The 14,895-nt window shown below is 37.2% G+C and overlaps 3 protein-coding genes and 1 long non-coding RNA gene across 7 annotated transcripts; 1 reads left to right on the top strand and 3 right to left on the bottom strand.

Moving 5' to 3' along the window:
- The first annotated feature begins 210 nt into the window (after positions 1 to 210).
- On the top strand, positions 211 to 1,186 carry LOC125218841 (phytolongin Phyl1.1-like). The gene has a single exon (XM_048120618.2). It carries the CDS (start codon positions 351 to 353, stop codon positions 1,080 to 1,082), a length of 732 nt encoding a protein of 243 aa, XP_047976575.1. The 5' UTR covers positions 211 to 350; the 3' UTR covers positions 1,083 to 1,186.
- ATWHY2 (WHIRLY 2) lies at positions 1,162 to 3,362 on the bottom strand. 2 transcript variants are annotated; one of them, XM_048120620.2, is made up of 8 exons: positions 3,229 to 3,362; positions 2,826 to 2,875; positions 2,655 to 2,740; positions 2,475 to 2,567; positions 2,240 to 2,334; positions 2,049 to 2,122; positions 1,779 to 1,867; positions 1,162 to 1,396 (listed from the first exon to the last, which is right to left on the bottom strand). In XM_048120620.2, exons 1-8 carry the CDS (start codon positions 3,264 to 3,266, stop codon positions 1,265 to 1,267), a joined length of 657 nt encoding a protein of 218 aa, XP_047976577.1. In that variant the 5' UTR covers positions 3,267 to 3,362; the 3' UTR covers positions 1,162 to 1,264. The 2 variants fall into 2 exon arrangements, with proteins under 2 accessions (XP_047976577.1, XP_047976576.2); XM_048120619.2 differs by lacking the exon at positions 3,229 to 3,362 and having other exon boundaries at positions 2,826 to 2,949.
- Positions 3,363 to 4,350: 988 nt separating this feature from the next.
- On the bottom strand, positions 4,351 to 8,197 carry LOC125222725 (RNA-binding (RRM/RBD/RNP motifs) family protein). Of its 2 annotated transcripts, none has more exons than XM_048125491.2 (6): positions 7,763 to 8,197; positions 7,472 to 7,604; positions 6,824 to 6,989; positions 6,280 to 6,316; positions 5,591 to 5,876; positions 4,351 to 5,493 (listed from the first exon to the last, which is right to left on the bottom strand). In XM_048125491.2, the coding sequence occupies exons 1-6, from the start codon at positions 7,946 to 7,948 to the stop codon at positions 5,453 to 5,455; spliced, it is 849 nt and encodes a 282-aa protein (XP_047981448.1). In that variant the 5' UTR covers positions 7,949 to 8,197; the 3' UTR covers positions 4,351 to 5,452. The 2 variants fall into 2 exon arrangements, with proteins under 2 accessions (XP_047981448.1, XP_047981449.1); XM_048125492.2 differs by having other exon boundaries at positions 4,351 to 5,513; positions 7,763 to 8,195.
- A 4,442-nt stretch (positions 8,198 to 12,639) lies between these two features.
- LOC125219985 (uncharacterized) lies at positions 12,640 to 14,411 on the bottom strand. 2 transcript variants are annotated; one of them, XR_016134367.1, is made up of 3 exons: positions 14,040 to 14,411; positions 13,102 to 13,147; positions 12,640 to 12,865 (listed from the first exon to the last, which is right to left on the bottom strand). It is a non-coding gene; the product is annotated as an uncharacterized LOC125219985 (long non-coding RNA). The 2 variants fall into 2 exon arrangements; XR_016134366.1 differs by having other exon boundaries at positions 12,640 to 13,147.
- Positions 14,412 to 14,895: the final 484 nt, after the last annotated feature.

The following is a 14,895-nucleotide window of genomic DNA, read 5'->3' as shown; positions in this document are numbered from 1 at the left end:
ATTTGTCACATTATACATAACTTCTCCCAAATACGAGATTATGGTACAAGCTCGTAGGTTTTTACTTTAACTTAAATTTTTATATGAAAAATAAGTTTGGTTACCAAATCATAACTCCACATATTTGCAGTAGATCCATTTTGACGGAGTCAACTAGTGACTTGAACTCTAACCACTTGTCCTATCTTCAACTTCAACTAGAACTAGAACTAGTCATTATTACTCTCTCTCTCCATCCCATCTCTCTGTTGACTTTCTCTCTCTTGCATCTCAGCTTATCTTCGGGTGTAGAAAGGGATTTGAATTTTTAAAAAAAGCTTAGGTGTCTCTGCAATAAAACCGGTGGGGGGATGTCTGTGGTGATAACCAGAAATCAGACCAACATGGATAAGGTTTGCTACTGCTGCGTATGGAAAGAGGGCCGAATTTTGTACAAATACAGCATCGGCAACCATGAGATCGACAACATGGCCGCCTTATGCTTGGAATCCATCCCTCCTTACCACAGATCCTACTCCCAAACCATTGCTTCTTACACTTTCACCTTCTTAATCGACGGCCCCTTCGTCTACTTGGCCATTCTCCGCCGTCACACTCTCACCAACTCCCACCTGCTCGCCTTCCTCCACAGCTTGAGGGATCAGTTCACAAACATCGCCTCATCCACCAGCACTCTCGACAACAACCACTTTGCGCCAGCCGCCTGTCGCTTGGTGGCGTCTTTAGAGAGGCTATCCGAGGGCGGAGGAGGGTCCGTGTGGCCGGACATGAATGGGGCTGAAGCTGCAGGCACTTCTTCCACGAAAGCACCTCTCCTTGCAAGGCCCTGCAAACAAGACAAGAAGAAGAAGAAGAAGCAGAAGAAGGATGATGGTGACGGTGTTGGAGTTTCTGTGATAGATATTGAGACGCCCGAGCATAGGCGATCCGGGAACTCTGACGGGATCAAGACTAGCCCCCAGTATCTTAGAGACAAGTGGTGCCGGCAAGTGAGGATTGTTCTTGCCATTGATGCTGCTGTCTGTGTTGTTCTGCTTGTGATTTGGTTAGTCATATGCAAAGGTTTAGAGTGCATTCGCTGATATAATATGATTGGAGGCTTTTGCATTTTCATATACATTAGGTGGATATGTAGATATGGGAAAATATTATCCTCAGAAATAGTTAATTGCAAATGGTTATATAATCCACTTGGGAAGATAGTTATGAGCAGTCTGAAATTCAACAAAATGGATATGATTACAAACATGATTTCGCTAAAGATCTATCGATCCCACTCGGAGGTCTGAGCTTGACGAACCACCGTACCCATACCCGAACCTGAACCTTGATGGTTACCGCTAAGAGGGGGCTTTGCCACAGTTTTGTCCCAGCCCATGATGTGAGGCAAAGCAAACTGCAACAAGAAGATGAACCAAACTAAGCATAACAATGCACAAATCAATAGCATCATATTCATAGGCTGCAGTAACCAGGAATCCTCAGTTTTGTTCTAATAACTACACACCTAACAATCAAACAATGCCAAACAAATAGATCAATTTTGAACTAAACCAAGCGTTGAAGCATCAAAATGCTTAGATCTGTAGTAGACAAGATCAACTTGTAGCTAAAGAATCCTTTACTATCAAAGGAACTACGGTCCATGCTAATTCTATATTTTGAGTTAATCTACAAGCCATCACCAAAATGGAAGGATGCATCTCACTATACGCAATTCATACATGTTCGCAAATAAGTACATAACAAGAAAAAAATACTAAAAGATAATGTCGTACAGAGAAAGCAGTCCGCATGACAGCAAACTCAGCAGCAGTGACAGGAACAACAAACCGATCATTTGTATTGACAGTATTGTTGACAACACCTGCAAAGCAGTACATCCATATATTGACTTAGTAACTTCAGGTAATCGTATTGCACTTTGTTCAATAGGAGTATTAAAGATCAAACCATTTGGCTACGGTCATCGACTTCATGATTTGTTTGCACAACTTCATTAATAAACAGAACTATTTACTCCGCCCAAAGAGAGAGGAACCACTTACTCAGAGAAACAAAGTAACCACTACCATCAGCATGCGCTTTAATTGATAGACTCTTTCTAACTTGACCTGCATTACTGTTGAGTGTAGATCAAATTGCATTTAATATCACAATTAAACTAACCAAAAGATGAAAAAAACGGGGAACAAAAGCTTGCAAAAGATTCAAATAACAAACCAAATAAAAAAGTAACCTTGATAACATTGAGGGGTCATGGAAGAATTCACATGAATCTTTTGGACCCAAATTGATCAGGGACCCAACTTCCGTGGCGGAGAGAGCAAAGTTCTGTAGTATACAGAGTAATATATAGATAAGCCACTGATCAGTCCAGCAGTACAAAATTTAGAAGAAACATACAGATCAAGCAACAACATCACCTGAGTCCTTCCATAACAAAAGGTCTGTAAAATCAGTCATAAAAGTACCTGCCTTTTCTCCCAATCATATTTGCGTTCACCAATCGAGGGCCAAAATGTTAACATGATGACACCACGGCGTTCAACTCTGTAATCCCCAGTCTACAAACGAAGGATCCAAATTACAGCGAGCACAAAATCGGAATACATATCATGAAAACAACTAAGGTTTGTTATTCGACATCATACTTCCAATTTAGTAAACTTGGGTAGAAGGGGATCAGCTGACAATGCAGCTTTCCCCTTGTAAATTGAATAAGGTGCAAATATTCTAGCTGCAAGTTTCACCAAAAGCAAAAACATTAGTATCAGAGACTGAGAAAAAAGAGGTCATTGTAAAGCTGAAATTGAGTGTGATACCACCGGGCTCGAAATTCGCCGTAGCAGTAGACATCCATGCCTGGGTTGCACTGCCACTCAATAATTTGAAGTCAGTAGCAGCTATACCAAACATGCCATGAACAATCATAACTAGCTAACAGCAAACCAATTCATGAAAGCTAGACCTATCAGCTCAGAAACAGAAAGGAAAAACATGTACAGCAAACAGTGCTAAGTTCTAAAAAAGGCATTTCTGGTTTGGCAACTAAAATTTGTAACTAGGAAGGAAAAGGATCGTTCTAAACCCTAGAGTGAGTAACAGAGCAAGTGATGATCGAATTAAATAAAGTAAAGCGACAAATTAGGGATATTTCATGGGGGATTCGGCTTATAGTAAGAAATCAAATGAGAAATTGATAAGAATAACAATAACGCAGGGTACCTTGAGGAGCGCAGGAGCTGCCTTGACAGCTTCAACATCTTTCTTCACGAATTCGGAGAGAGAGAGAGGTGGAGTAGCAGTAGCGGTGTGAACGCGCGGGTTTCTAGAGGAAATAAACCTACATGAAATGAAACATTCGAGTGTGATTTCCATTTCCCGCTCCTTTCACGTTATTCTGGGCTTTCAAGGCCCAAAGCCCATTTACCCTCGCCTATTTTAGTTGGGCCGGATGCCAACTTTAAGAGCATGCATCAACCCACACTATTGGAGAATTTAAAATATATTTTAAATTTGAAGAAAAATATCATTTCATAAACTTTTGAAGAGGGGCAAATGAAATACCTCTTCTCATTACTACAAAATTTGTTTATAAATATATTTTTGCCCCTCCTCACGTCAAATCCTGCACCGCCCATAGTAGTACCGCTTGGAGGGGTGCGGTCTCTGAGGATTGGGGTCTGGCACCGAAACAGGGATGCGTGGCGGAGCACCAGGCTGGACCCCATGCCTCTTTCAAATTTTTTTTTATTATGAAATAACGTAGTATTTCTATCAATATATACAACATATAAAAAATAGTATCTCTCTATAATATAATATCAATGATACTATTATTAATATAAGCGCGACAATAGATAGAACATAAGGTTGCTTCACGGAGGGCTACTACAAGTATTCACCAGGGCTACTACAAGTATTCACCAACCAAGAGTGCATGTTTACCGAGAACAGCGCGGTTGATTGGCAGGATGAACTAGGCGGGCGGTTCTAGCTCGGGAGTAGCAAGTGAGCCCAAAACTCAAGGTGGGTCCAAGTCCCAAGTCAATGGGCTTGTATGAGTATAGAATAAGCCCATGACTACCTCCAAGCCGATCTCATTATTAAAGCAATTTGCACACCCATTAACAATTTTAAATTTGTTTATATGTATTATACTTAATCTTATAATCCTGTCAATTGTGGGCTCAACTCCATGCCTTCAAAGTTGGTGGAGACTTTATATCAATAATTTCACTCAACTACATACTATATCCACATTAAAGGGTTTGTTGGAAGTTGGAACCGTGTTGTTAAGTTGTTAACATTAAAGAGAAACATAAAAATAGGATGCGTACAACAGCATTGAATGAAAATATGAGCAATATTGTCTCAACCATATGCATTATGTTACATAATCCATCAGTAGTCGAATTAACAAGCAGTAGTCACTAGATTACTCAAACACAAATGACATAACATGTCTTCCCTAGCTTACAATTACAAACCCAAGTCTTGAATTCAAATTTCAAAGTGCGTCAAAGTTCAGAGAGAGAGAGAGAGGGAGGAAGAGAGAAAGAGGTGGAGAGAGAAGAAGAAGGATGAAGATGACCAGAGTCCTAACCATGGTTGGTGTCTGTTAGGGTAGAAGAACCCAAAGAGACCAAAAATATCTGAGGGTAACTTCCAATGCACTGAAACTCCTACCCCATTGATGGAGTTTCTTACAAACTAACTAAGCTACCTACCAAAAACAAAATACTACTGTCACAAGGGCTTCAACTCCAATAGTTTGCCCCCATTTTTTTTACATAAAAACACAACACTCAGACCCACCTCCCTTTCCCAAAAGAAGACAAGATCCACTACTTTTTTGATAAAAACAAACAACACAGTTTTTCACCACAACAAAACTATTACTAGTCAGAGTTTTTCAAATCCTGAGACTAGCTAGAGTTAAAAAACAACAAAATCTGGGGCATACCCTGCCCCATTTTCCTAATTATCTACTAGTGCCATCTACAATTTAGAAGAAAAAGAAAAGAGATTTCATTTTTGAAAGATATATGAGCCATTCATTTCAAGATCAACATTTTTGAAAATGATAGTCGACTTAAAAGTTATTAATATATGATATGATCTGACAAACATGAATAAAAAGACTGTTTGTTCGGCCCCTCTCCTTGAGGGGCATTGATGGAATTGAAAATGTTTTGGTCTTTGCCGACCCACCAACTCTGCCTTCCTTCCCAAGTGAGGCGAGAGCTGAGATCGATCGATGCACATGCATGTGATTTTTGCACTCTCTCACCTTTCCTAGTGAGAGAAGTGTGCTCCATTTCTGGATCAATGGAACTAACCCCTATGGGGGGCTCGTCCATGATAGAGGGAGAGAGAAATGTAGAAAGATAACCATGGTTAGGCCAAAGGTAGGATGAAGTGAAAGAACGATCATGATCCGCATCTCTCAACGATGAGGTATTGGTGCGTGCAGACTCACGGTCACGCCTGCGGCACAGCAAAGCAGACTATCAAAGATATTAGTACACTACACAACATCATCATCATCATCATCAAAACTATGATATTTGCAACACCAAATTACCTGATTGAAGTGGAGTTTGTGGTGCAAGGGATACAGGCGTCCCATAATGTGGCGGGTAAATGCCACTTGAGTTGATCGTTGAATACTGGAAGAGGTGGTGGGGATACTGAACGCCGTACCCCTGGTTGCCAGTGTACCCCGTTGCTCCTCCGCTCCCCTCGCTGAAGTTCAGATAAGGGTAGTAAGCTGCAGCAGCAGCTGCTGCAGCTCCTGAGACAAGCCCGCTGCTCCCAGATCCATACAGTGGATACTGTGCACTCGCTCCTCCATACACACCATAGTAGCTCTAGATCAAGAAATCATTTATATAATCATTTTCTAGCAAAGAAAGTTTTTTGCATGTATCTTTAGCATAATTTTCAAACAATGAAGATTGTACTCAAAATACAATCTTGTTCATTTAAAAACTGACAGATTTTTTAAAGATTTTGTAAGTAAAACTTTGTCAAGAATAGATGCGTGTCCTTTCTTTGCATGGCATGTAATTTCATTGTAATGGGAACCAGGAGAATGTGTGTCGAATTCCAACTTGCGAGGAAGAGATTTCCATTGACAAAAATTTATGTAGTATACATGAGGCAATGCAATGTTTACTTATTAGGAGTAATTAATAAAAACTAATGAATTAGGAAAAAATGTTGTAGAGTAATGAAGAGAAATAAAAATGGTCCGAGGAGTTATGTACAAACCGTGGGGTAAGCATATTCAGCCGAGTATGGAGAGAACCTGGGGATTTAGCCAAACAAAACAAGGTATTAGGATCTCATGCTGTCATCAAGTATTTTAGCAACAGTTACTTGAGTTAATTAAAAAACCATAACCCAAACATAAACCAATAACTATCAATCATTTCATGTTCATCTAATGTGGTGTGTGTTTAGAGAGAGAGGAAGAAGATTATGATGGAGAGACTGAGCATGCGTTGGCCTAGTATAATAACAGTGGATGGATGGAGCATATAATGTGTGTGGTCCAACCTTATACGCCAATCGCAGAATGATGCAAGACAAGTGTCTTGCACAAGAAATTAAAGATAAAAGGAACAGCCATTATTGGACGGTAGTCATTTGGTTTCACCATGTGTGTGTGAGAGAGAGAGAAAGAGAGATAAACCTTAAAACCCAAACTGATGATTATATAAATGCACATGCATATGGTATTATTCTGGGCGTGAGTTGGCAATGCACGTGGAAATGTCCTCGAAATAGTAGTAATGATAGAGAGCATACACACCCATAGAGATTGTAAGGAATGCCTTGTTGAATGGAATAATGAGGGAAGGTTGCAGCGGAAGCGAATGCAGCCGCTGCCGCCGCAGCGCTCACACCACCAGCCGTCGCCGCTCCCTGAAATCCTCCTTGATGAAAACCCCCCATCACCCTTATGTTCCTCCCTCCACCTAAAAATTGGATACATAATTAGTTCTTGGTTTATTAAAAATAAAATAAAAAAGGTAAGATTGAAAATGAAGAGTGAAGGCATGCATGTAGTCATGTAGAGGTTAATCTTTAATTGGATAAATGGAAATAATACAGCTGGGCATGTCAGTCGAAAGCAAAGGTAAAGAAATTATAATCACAAAAGCTAAAGGCATGTTGAGTGTCTTTCACAGAAGAAATGAGCTGTCATGCTTTTCTAAACATATCTTGGCCAGCCCACACACACAGTGTGTGTGCTTCTGTGTGTTTGTGGTCAATAACTCATAATTTCCCAAGTCCAAAATGTTGAAGATGTGAAGGAGTTATCTCCAATTCAATTTAATTAGGGTAAGTAGCTTGCATAAAATAACAAGTTTTCCCCAATAAAATCTCATATATGCATAGAATGAAGAAGAAAAATAAGATGGATCAAAGCAAGTAAAAGACAAAAAAAAGTATATACCATGCTTAGGAGTAGAAGGCTTAGATCTCTGAACCCCCAATGAAGCGAGATTGCAGTTAGCCCTCCTTCCATCAATGACTGGAGCTGCATCAACACAAGCTCTCATTGCCGCATCTGGTTCCCGGAAAGTCACCTGAATCACACAGCTAGCTCAATTAGATACACATCCATCCAATTCGATGTAAATCCTCTCACGATCTAGAATCAATTAGATCCTCTCACTCTAGATCTCTCTAAAATAGTATATTCAAGTAAATAGAATAAAGCGAAGAAGAAGAAGAAGTGACGTACAAATCCGTAGCCCTTGGATCTTCCGGTGGTCTTGTCGGTGATGACGACGGCCTCCAAAATCTCACCGAACTGCTCGAAGTACTTCTTCATGGTGTCCTTCTGAGTCTCCCACGCCAAGCCGCCAACAAACACCTTGGTGTAGGTAGTGTCTCCGAACTGTCCGGCGATGTTCGCTGCGGCCGTCATCGTCTCAATTTCTCCGGCGATGATCTCGAATTTTTTCAATCCGATGCTGCGGATGTAAATTCGAAGAGTGCGGATCTAGAAATGGACAGAGAGAGAGATGGTGGGTGGATTATGAAGCGTTGAAGGAAGGCAGGCTGGGGGTGGTGGTGGAGGAGGGGTTGGGAGGAGAGACAATTAGGTCAGAGACAGCAGGGAAGGAGGGAAAAAGAGAGATGAGGAGAGAGAGAATTGGAGGGAAGGAAAATAAAATAAAATAAAAATGAAAAAAAAAGGTGGAATTGGGGAAAAAGAAGAAAAGGGGGGTGTGATAATATTGAAATGAGTCCCCACCCTTTTTGAACATACATTTCCCACTCGCACTAATTGTCTAGCTTCTCCCTCCCTTCTCATTCAATTTTAGTGTCAATCAAATGCCAACAACTACCCTCTAATTATCATCATTCATCAAGAATATGAGGAATCTATAAAGTGTTTACTAATATTCAAAATTTGAACAAAGTTTTGTATACTTTGTTTCTAGACATGCTTCTAGAGTTGTAGGGATTCAAGAAGAGTTTATTGCAACAACAACAACTAGGTGGGCTTGATAAATGCACGTAGGTGTCGTGACCGGAGAATGCGCTGTTTTTCTACGTGTATCTCACGTTGCCTAATCGAAGGGGCATGAATGCTTGAGACGATTCTTCTGAGCCATCCAAGATGCATCTGACATGAATATTTGAGATCGATAACGACTCTCGACTTCTTAAAATTACTATGTATGCATGAGGCAAGATACAACTCTCGGCGTGCCTAGCAACATAGATTGCATGCATTAGAGTATAAAAGTTATCTAACGGGATGCAGGTGCGCGTACACCAATAGCCATTGCGACTCTCGTCCGACCATCATGCAAGAAGCGGTAGTTGGATTTGGCAAGCGAAAACCTGTTGCGAGGTGCACTCACGACATTCTGGGATTACCAAAAGCGAAGTCAGTCGGTATATGACCGTGATGTCCACACCCAACTCTAAATATATTTAATTTAAGAAATATGAGTGTGGGTCAATACCCTCAATGAATGATCAGTTTATGTTTACTTATGCCCTTTTTTTATTAATTATATACAAAAATTTAATTATGTAATTTTAATTTTTCTAATGAAATTCTTATTTTTAGATTATTTTCTGAATGCATTAAATTAGGATATATTGACATAGAAAATTATAAAATAAGACAGTATTAAAAAAACTCAAAATATGGTGCATAAATAGTAAGGGCAAGAAAATTTTAGTACTCATTAATCATTATAGGTGTGAAAATTTTCATAAATAATGCAATTGAAATAAAATTATAGTGCTATAAATTTATGATGCCACTTGGGACACACTTTCATGAGTGTTTTTTTTATGTCGAGGCTACTAGGCAAAACAATTTATATTACTTTAATGTTTTCAAACCCATTATATCTAAAAAATAATACTCCTATATTGGAGAAATAGTTAATTCAAAGGAGAGCTTCATAAATACAGAACTTAATTACACACAATATAAAACTTTGAAGTGCACCTTCCCCCAAACTACTTATTCATATCCAGTTAGTTGACATCAATGCCTTCAATTTTTTATTTATTTTACATTTAGTACATAACTAATCTCTGTAAAAACATTTGAGGTGGTCCATTTTTCTTAAATATAATTGCAAAATGACTGTGTAACAGAAGTCGTTTATTTCTGACAGTATATGACAAATTATTAGTAGAAGAAGAATAAAAAAATGATTATTAATTTTATTTGGATTTTGAGATAATTAAAAACATTACACAGTGATTAAATGGCGGCTGTAACGTAATTGCATGTTTGCAAATGTTTGTTTGGGACGCGCTGTAGAAGGCGGTTGGGGAGTATTGAGGGCGGCTATAATTGTGTTTGCCATGGCTCAATTATCAAACATTGCCATCAATTCTCCTAGGAGTAGTATTTGCAAGCAAACCATATCACATTCTATACCAATTTAGCATATTTCAAATCTAAATCTAAATTTATATTGAATACTTTAATATATTTGAATTATGAACATTTAGATAAAAAATTTAGGCATTATTTTTTCTTGCAACTCTGTCCTTCCGAAATCAAGTGCACTGTAAGTAACTACTCCATACGTCCCAAGGAAGATGACCTCTTTCTTGGGCGGCATGGAATTTTATGCAAATTTATTTTGTGTGTTGAAATGAGAGAATAAAGTAAGAGAGAGAATAAAGTAGAGATAAATATGTTTCCCTTTTAAGTAATGAGTCATCTTAGTTGAGACAAACTAAAAAGGAAAATTGGTCATCTTCAATGGGACGGAGGGAGTATTTCATTTTTTTCAATATATATATAGAGGGGTATTGAAGGGACGCCTATAAGCGCATAACATGACTATTAGCTTAATAGGCAAAAAAGATTTATAAAATTTAAATGATTAAGGAAATCAAATCAATAATGGCAACAAAATTGGAATAATCGAAATTGACTACTTACATGCATTTTGAACCTTTTACTTTGAATTTAATAATTAATTATGTACTATCAGATTTGCGAATCTAATAGTTTAAAATTTGTTATATTTATTATGGACTAAATTTAAGTAATGATTTGATCACACTCACCTACATATAAATTTACTTGTGTTTTGATTGTCACATGTATTATACTTTCCCAGCCACATGTAGCAAGTATTTTGATGGTTTATGACATTAATTATGATCTTGGCTTTGAGACTTAACTCTAGGGTTTAGTACTTATTAAGTGTTAACAGTAATGTACTAATAAATGACTAAATTTCCTACTAACAATGTGTACATGTCACGCTACCTTTGGCACAAAATGAGTTTATCCAAAGTCAACAGTATTTCTTCCAACATGATTAATTATGGTATCATATTCATGGATTGAAAATTAATATCATGCTCGCAGACTTATGCCAAAATTAAAAGTCTATGTTTCATATAATTTGAATTTTGACATGGTTGATATGTAGCTATATATATGATGGAGGGGGTTGTTTGTGAAGTTGTTGAGGTTGGAAAACATACATCAAACTAAGCAAGTTGCAAGTAAAAGAAGTCAATTCAATCCTTGTCATCTCACAAATAATACTATTTTTTTTCATTCTTAATTATCTAACCACTTGATATATATGTTGACAATCATATATTATAAAAGATGGAAAACACGATGTTAATGTACTCATGTAGATAAGGTTTTGAAGAAATACGAATGATAATAAATACTATATATACTTGCTTGTGTGCTACTGTTTCCACAAAATCAATCAAATATTAAACTAACTACAAATTATATTTTTAAACATTAAGCTCTATACGAGCCTAAATTAACTATTAACTAATTATATAATACGACAGTGATTGGAGGAATATAAATGATGAATAAGGCCCACTTTTAATTGATTAATATATAAACTGTTTGTAGTTTAAGAATACTAATAGAGTTTAATTATGGGCGTATTTAATTGATTAATATATAAACTGTTTGTAGTTTAAGAATACTAATAGAGTTTAATTATGGGCGTATATAGGTTATGTTTGGTTTACATTTAGCCACTAACAAGGTTTAGCTGATAATAATGTTTCAAGGTTCTATGGTTATGAAATTTGTCCACTATAGTGTTTGGTAGCAGATTATAAACCATGATGCACCAAAATATGATAATTCTACCTCGTATTACTATTCTATTGACTAAAATGCCCTTATTTTGATTTGTAAAAAATTAGGGTGTCAAGGGCGAAATCCATCTACTCCCACCACATATTCCACAATTTCGGCGCTTTAAAACCTCCACATTTTGGAGAAAAATACACACAGAGTTCACAACATCCCTCCACCATATCCGACGGTATCACACGACAACCTCAAGTTTTTATGGAGCATATACATAGTCAGTTATTTCTCACTTGTAATGTCTGTGTGTTGCCCATGAAAAACATTCATTAAATACATTGTTATACATGTTCATAATTGAATTAAAAAGACTACCATCTCAAACGTTCACTACATGAAATGACATGCAACCACCTGTTAAATTTCTTAACCACAAAATCTTGAAAATAATATTATCAGTTAAACCTGGTTAGTGGCTAAATATGAACCAAACATAGCCTCAAAGTGAAATTAAATTTTAAGTAGAGGGCTGCTTATGGAGACAATAAATTTGAATATAAAATGGTGGGACAGATGATATATTCCATATGGTTTTATAATACTTTTATGCAATCTTTATTTGCTTTTTGGAGTGGCATTGTGTGGTAGGCGTGCTGTCATTGCCACGTCACTCTCACATAGTCAGTTAAATTATTCACTGTAACTTCAGTTTCCATTACTATATGCAGTACTAACCAATTGTAACTATTTTCCAGGTTACAATTGATTTTCTCTATATTCTTCAAAACTCAATCTAACACTCATTCCTGCTGTCCCACTTTATTTGATGCTTCATTCTCATTGGTCCAACATTCCAAAATTACGAGGGAGAGGGAATATTTCACAAGGCAACTTGTTTTGACTACATAAGCTTGATTCTAATTGTTAATAATCACAAATTAAAGTATAAGAAAACACATGCTAGAAAGTCAATATATTCAAGATTATATAACCAATAATTTCCAGTCAATAAATGTGATTGGGTGGCGGTGTTTATTCACAGAAAAAGATGGGAGAAAAAATTGAAATTAGCAAAGCAGCATAATTGAATATTCAAAGTGAAAAGCAGTTATTTAGTTAGAGCAGGAGCAGCAGCAGCACTAATGAATTGAGGTATAAATAATTGTATCATACAGCCCAAAGCTGCCTCCAACATGTGTGTTCCTTTGACCATAAAGTCACTCCATCCCATTGCCATCATTTCCATGTTCTTCTCTTCCACATTTGCTAAAATACCTTTATATAGGTGTAGTATTTATTTATTTTCAAGCACTTTTACACACATGTATCTATTCATACATTTATATGACATATAATATAATTAATTTAAATTAACACACAACTTGCAACAAAATAAAACTTGATGACAATGGTTTACATACAAAAGCAAGTATTTGAAATACATCAAAGAAGCATCAAGCATTTGGTTAATCCATGTAAGATTCACACTAAGGATAGACCAGGCTACTTACCGATGCAAAAGTTTAGCGGCCCAGCTCAAGATCAACACGGATAACCCTGCTCATCAATCAGGCAAACGGAACCGATCAAAGACAAGATACACTCGAGCAAATGGAACCGATCACTGATGGTACAATTGCTCGAAACATTAGACTATAAACACAGATTTTGAAAACATGTCATGATAAACTCAACCTGATTGGAATGACTGAGTATTTCATAAACTTGGACACTGTTAGTATATGAAGAATCACCAGACTTTGAAGTCCAATAAATATAAATGCACAGTCCTCACAAGATTCTTTGCAGCTGAACGGAGCTGGAAAATTACGAGTAAGATGATAGCAAGATCAAAGGAGTGCACATTCTTAGGCACTAAAGTCTACTTCGAGGAATCCAATTTTTCATATATCCAAATTTTAATGATTTCTATATATATTGAGAGCTTGAAAGTAATGGTTGAGAGAAAGCTATATACACACTCAAGCAAATGGAACTGATCAGTGATGGTGCAATTGCTCTAAACATTAGACTAGAAAACACAGATTTTGCAAACAATCATTTTAAACTCAAACAGATTGGAATGACTGAGTAAAAAGATGCCATGCCCTAAACTTGGACACCAACAGTAAATGCACAGTCCTCAGCTAATTGGAGCCAGAAAAGTAAGGTGAGAACAAGATCAAAAGGAGTGCACATTGAAGTCTAGACTTAGAGCAATCCAATTTTTCATATCCAAATTGTTATGATTCTACATATACTGAGAACATTAATATAATGGTTAGGTGAAAGCTATAAACACATGGATCTAAGAAAGGCATGGCAATTGGCAATGGCAATACCTCTGCAGCAGTTCCATAAACTATGCTAAGCAGATAATTTTACAAATACATGATTTCAGCCTCAATTGCAATCAGATCAATCAATTAAACAAAAGTGCATGCGATACCTGTTGCATCAATCCGATTCAATCTGTGCCTGAAAGTTATGAGACAAATCAATCAAGTGAAAACTGTGGAATTGATGATGTAGATAAACAAATTCAGCAAATATCGGAGACAAATAAAAGGATTCTGCGCGGGAATTTCGGAAAGTAATCTGCTTATTCCCGCGCTCGGCGTCATCGCCGTCGGTACCGATTTGCCGCCGCGCTTTTGCAGAAGAAGAGTAAGACGGTTTCGAGGAGAAACGACGGCGTTGTCAGTAAGCTGGAGCTATTTTGAGATGGATCCTCTGCTCGCCATGCTTCTTTTCTTTCGAGCTATTTTGAAGCGGCAAAGGGGCTGGGCAGAATAATTTTGTTATGGAAAATTTTCAATTTAAATCACATACTACTTCTATCTTAATTTTAACAACTCCTCTAAAACTTTTAGCCCTGCTAATTAGTAGTAAAGTAATATCACAAATTCACAATCGTACTCCATCTGTCCCATTAGAAATGGAACGTTTTTCTTTTTGGATTGTCCCATTAAAAATGAAATGTTTCATAAAATAGAAACATCACTCTCTCTGCTTTTCCCTCTCTCATACTTTACTCTCTCTTCGTCAACTCACAAAACAACACTGCATAAAATTCCGTGCAGGAAACCAAATGTTTCATATTTATTGGGACGAAGGAAGTATAAAGTTTCTAATTCTTTTGTCGACTAAGTTTAATTATTTTGATGATTATATGACGCTTAGGAGTATAAGGTAAGAGCACCCGCATCAACATTTTCCCTTTTCAAAATATTACTACCATTAAGAAGAAATAGGTGAAAGTCTCATTTGTAAATTGGGCCAAATAATTTTTTTACGGTAAGAGC

The sequence above is a fragment of the Salvia hispanica genome, chromosome 1 (assembly GCF_029641045.1).
Source record: "Salvia hispanica isolate PSC_SH4W2 chromosome 1, Shi_PSC_v1, whole genome shotgun sequence".
Classification (NCBI taxonomy): Eukaryota; Viridiplantae; Streptophyta; class Magnoliopsida; order Lamiales; family Lamiaceae; genus Salvia; species Salvia hispanica.
This window is presented reverse-complemented; position numbering and strand designations above follow the sequence as displayed.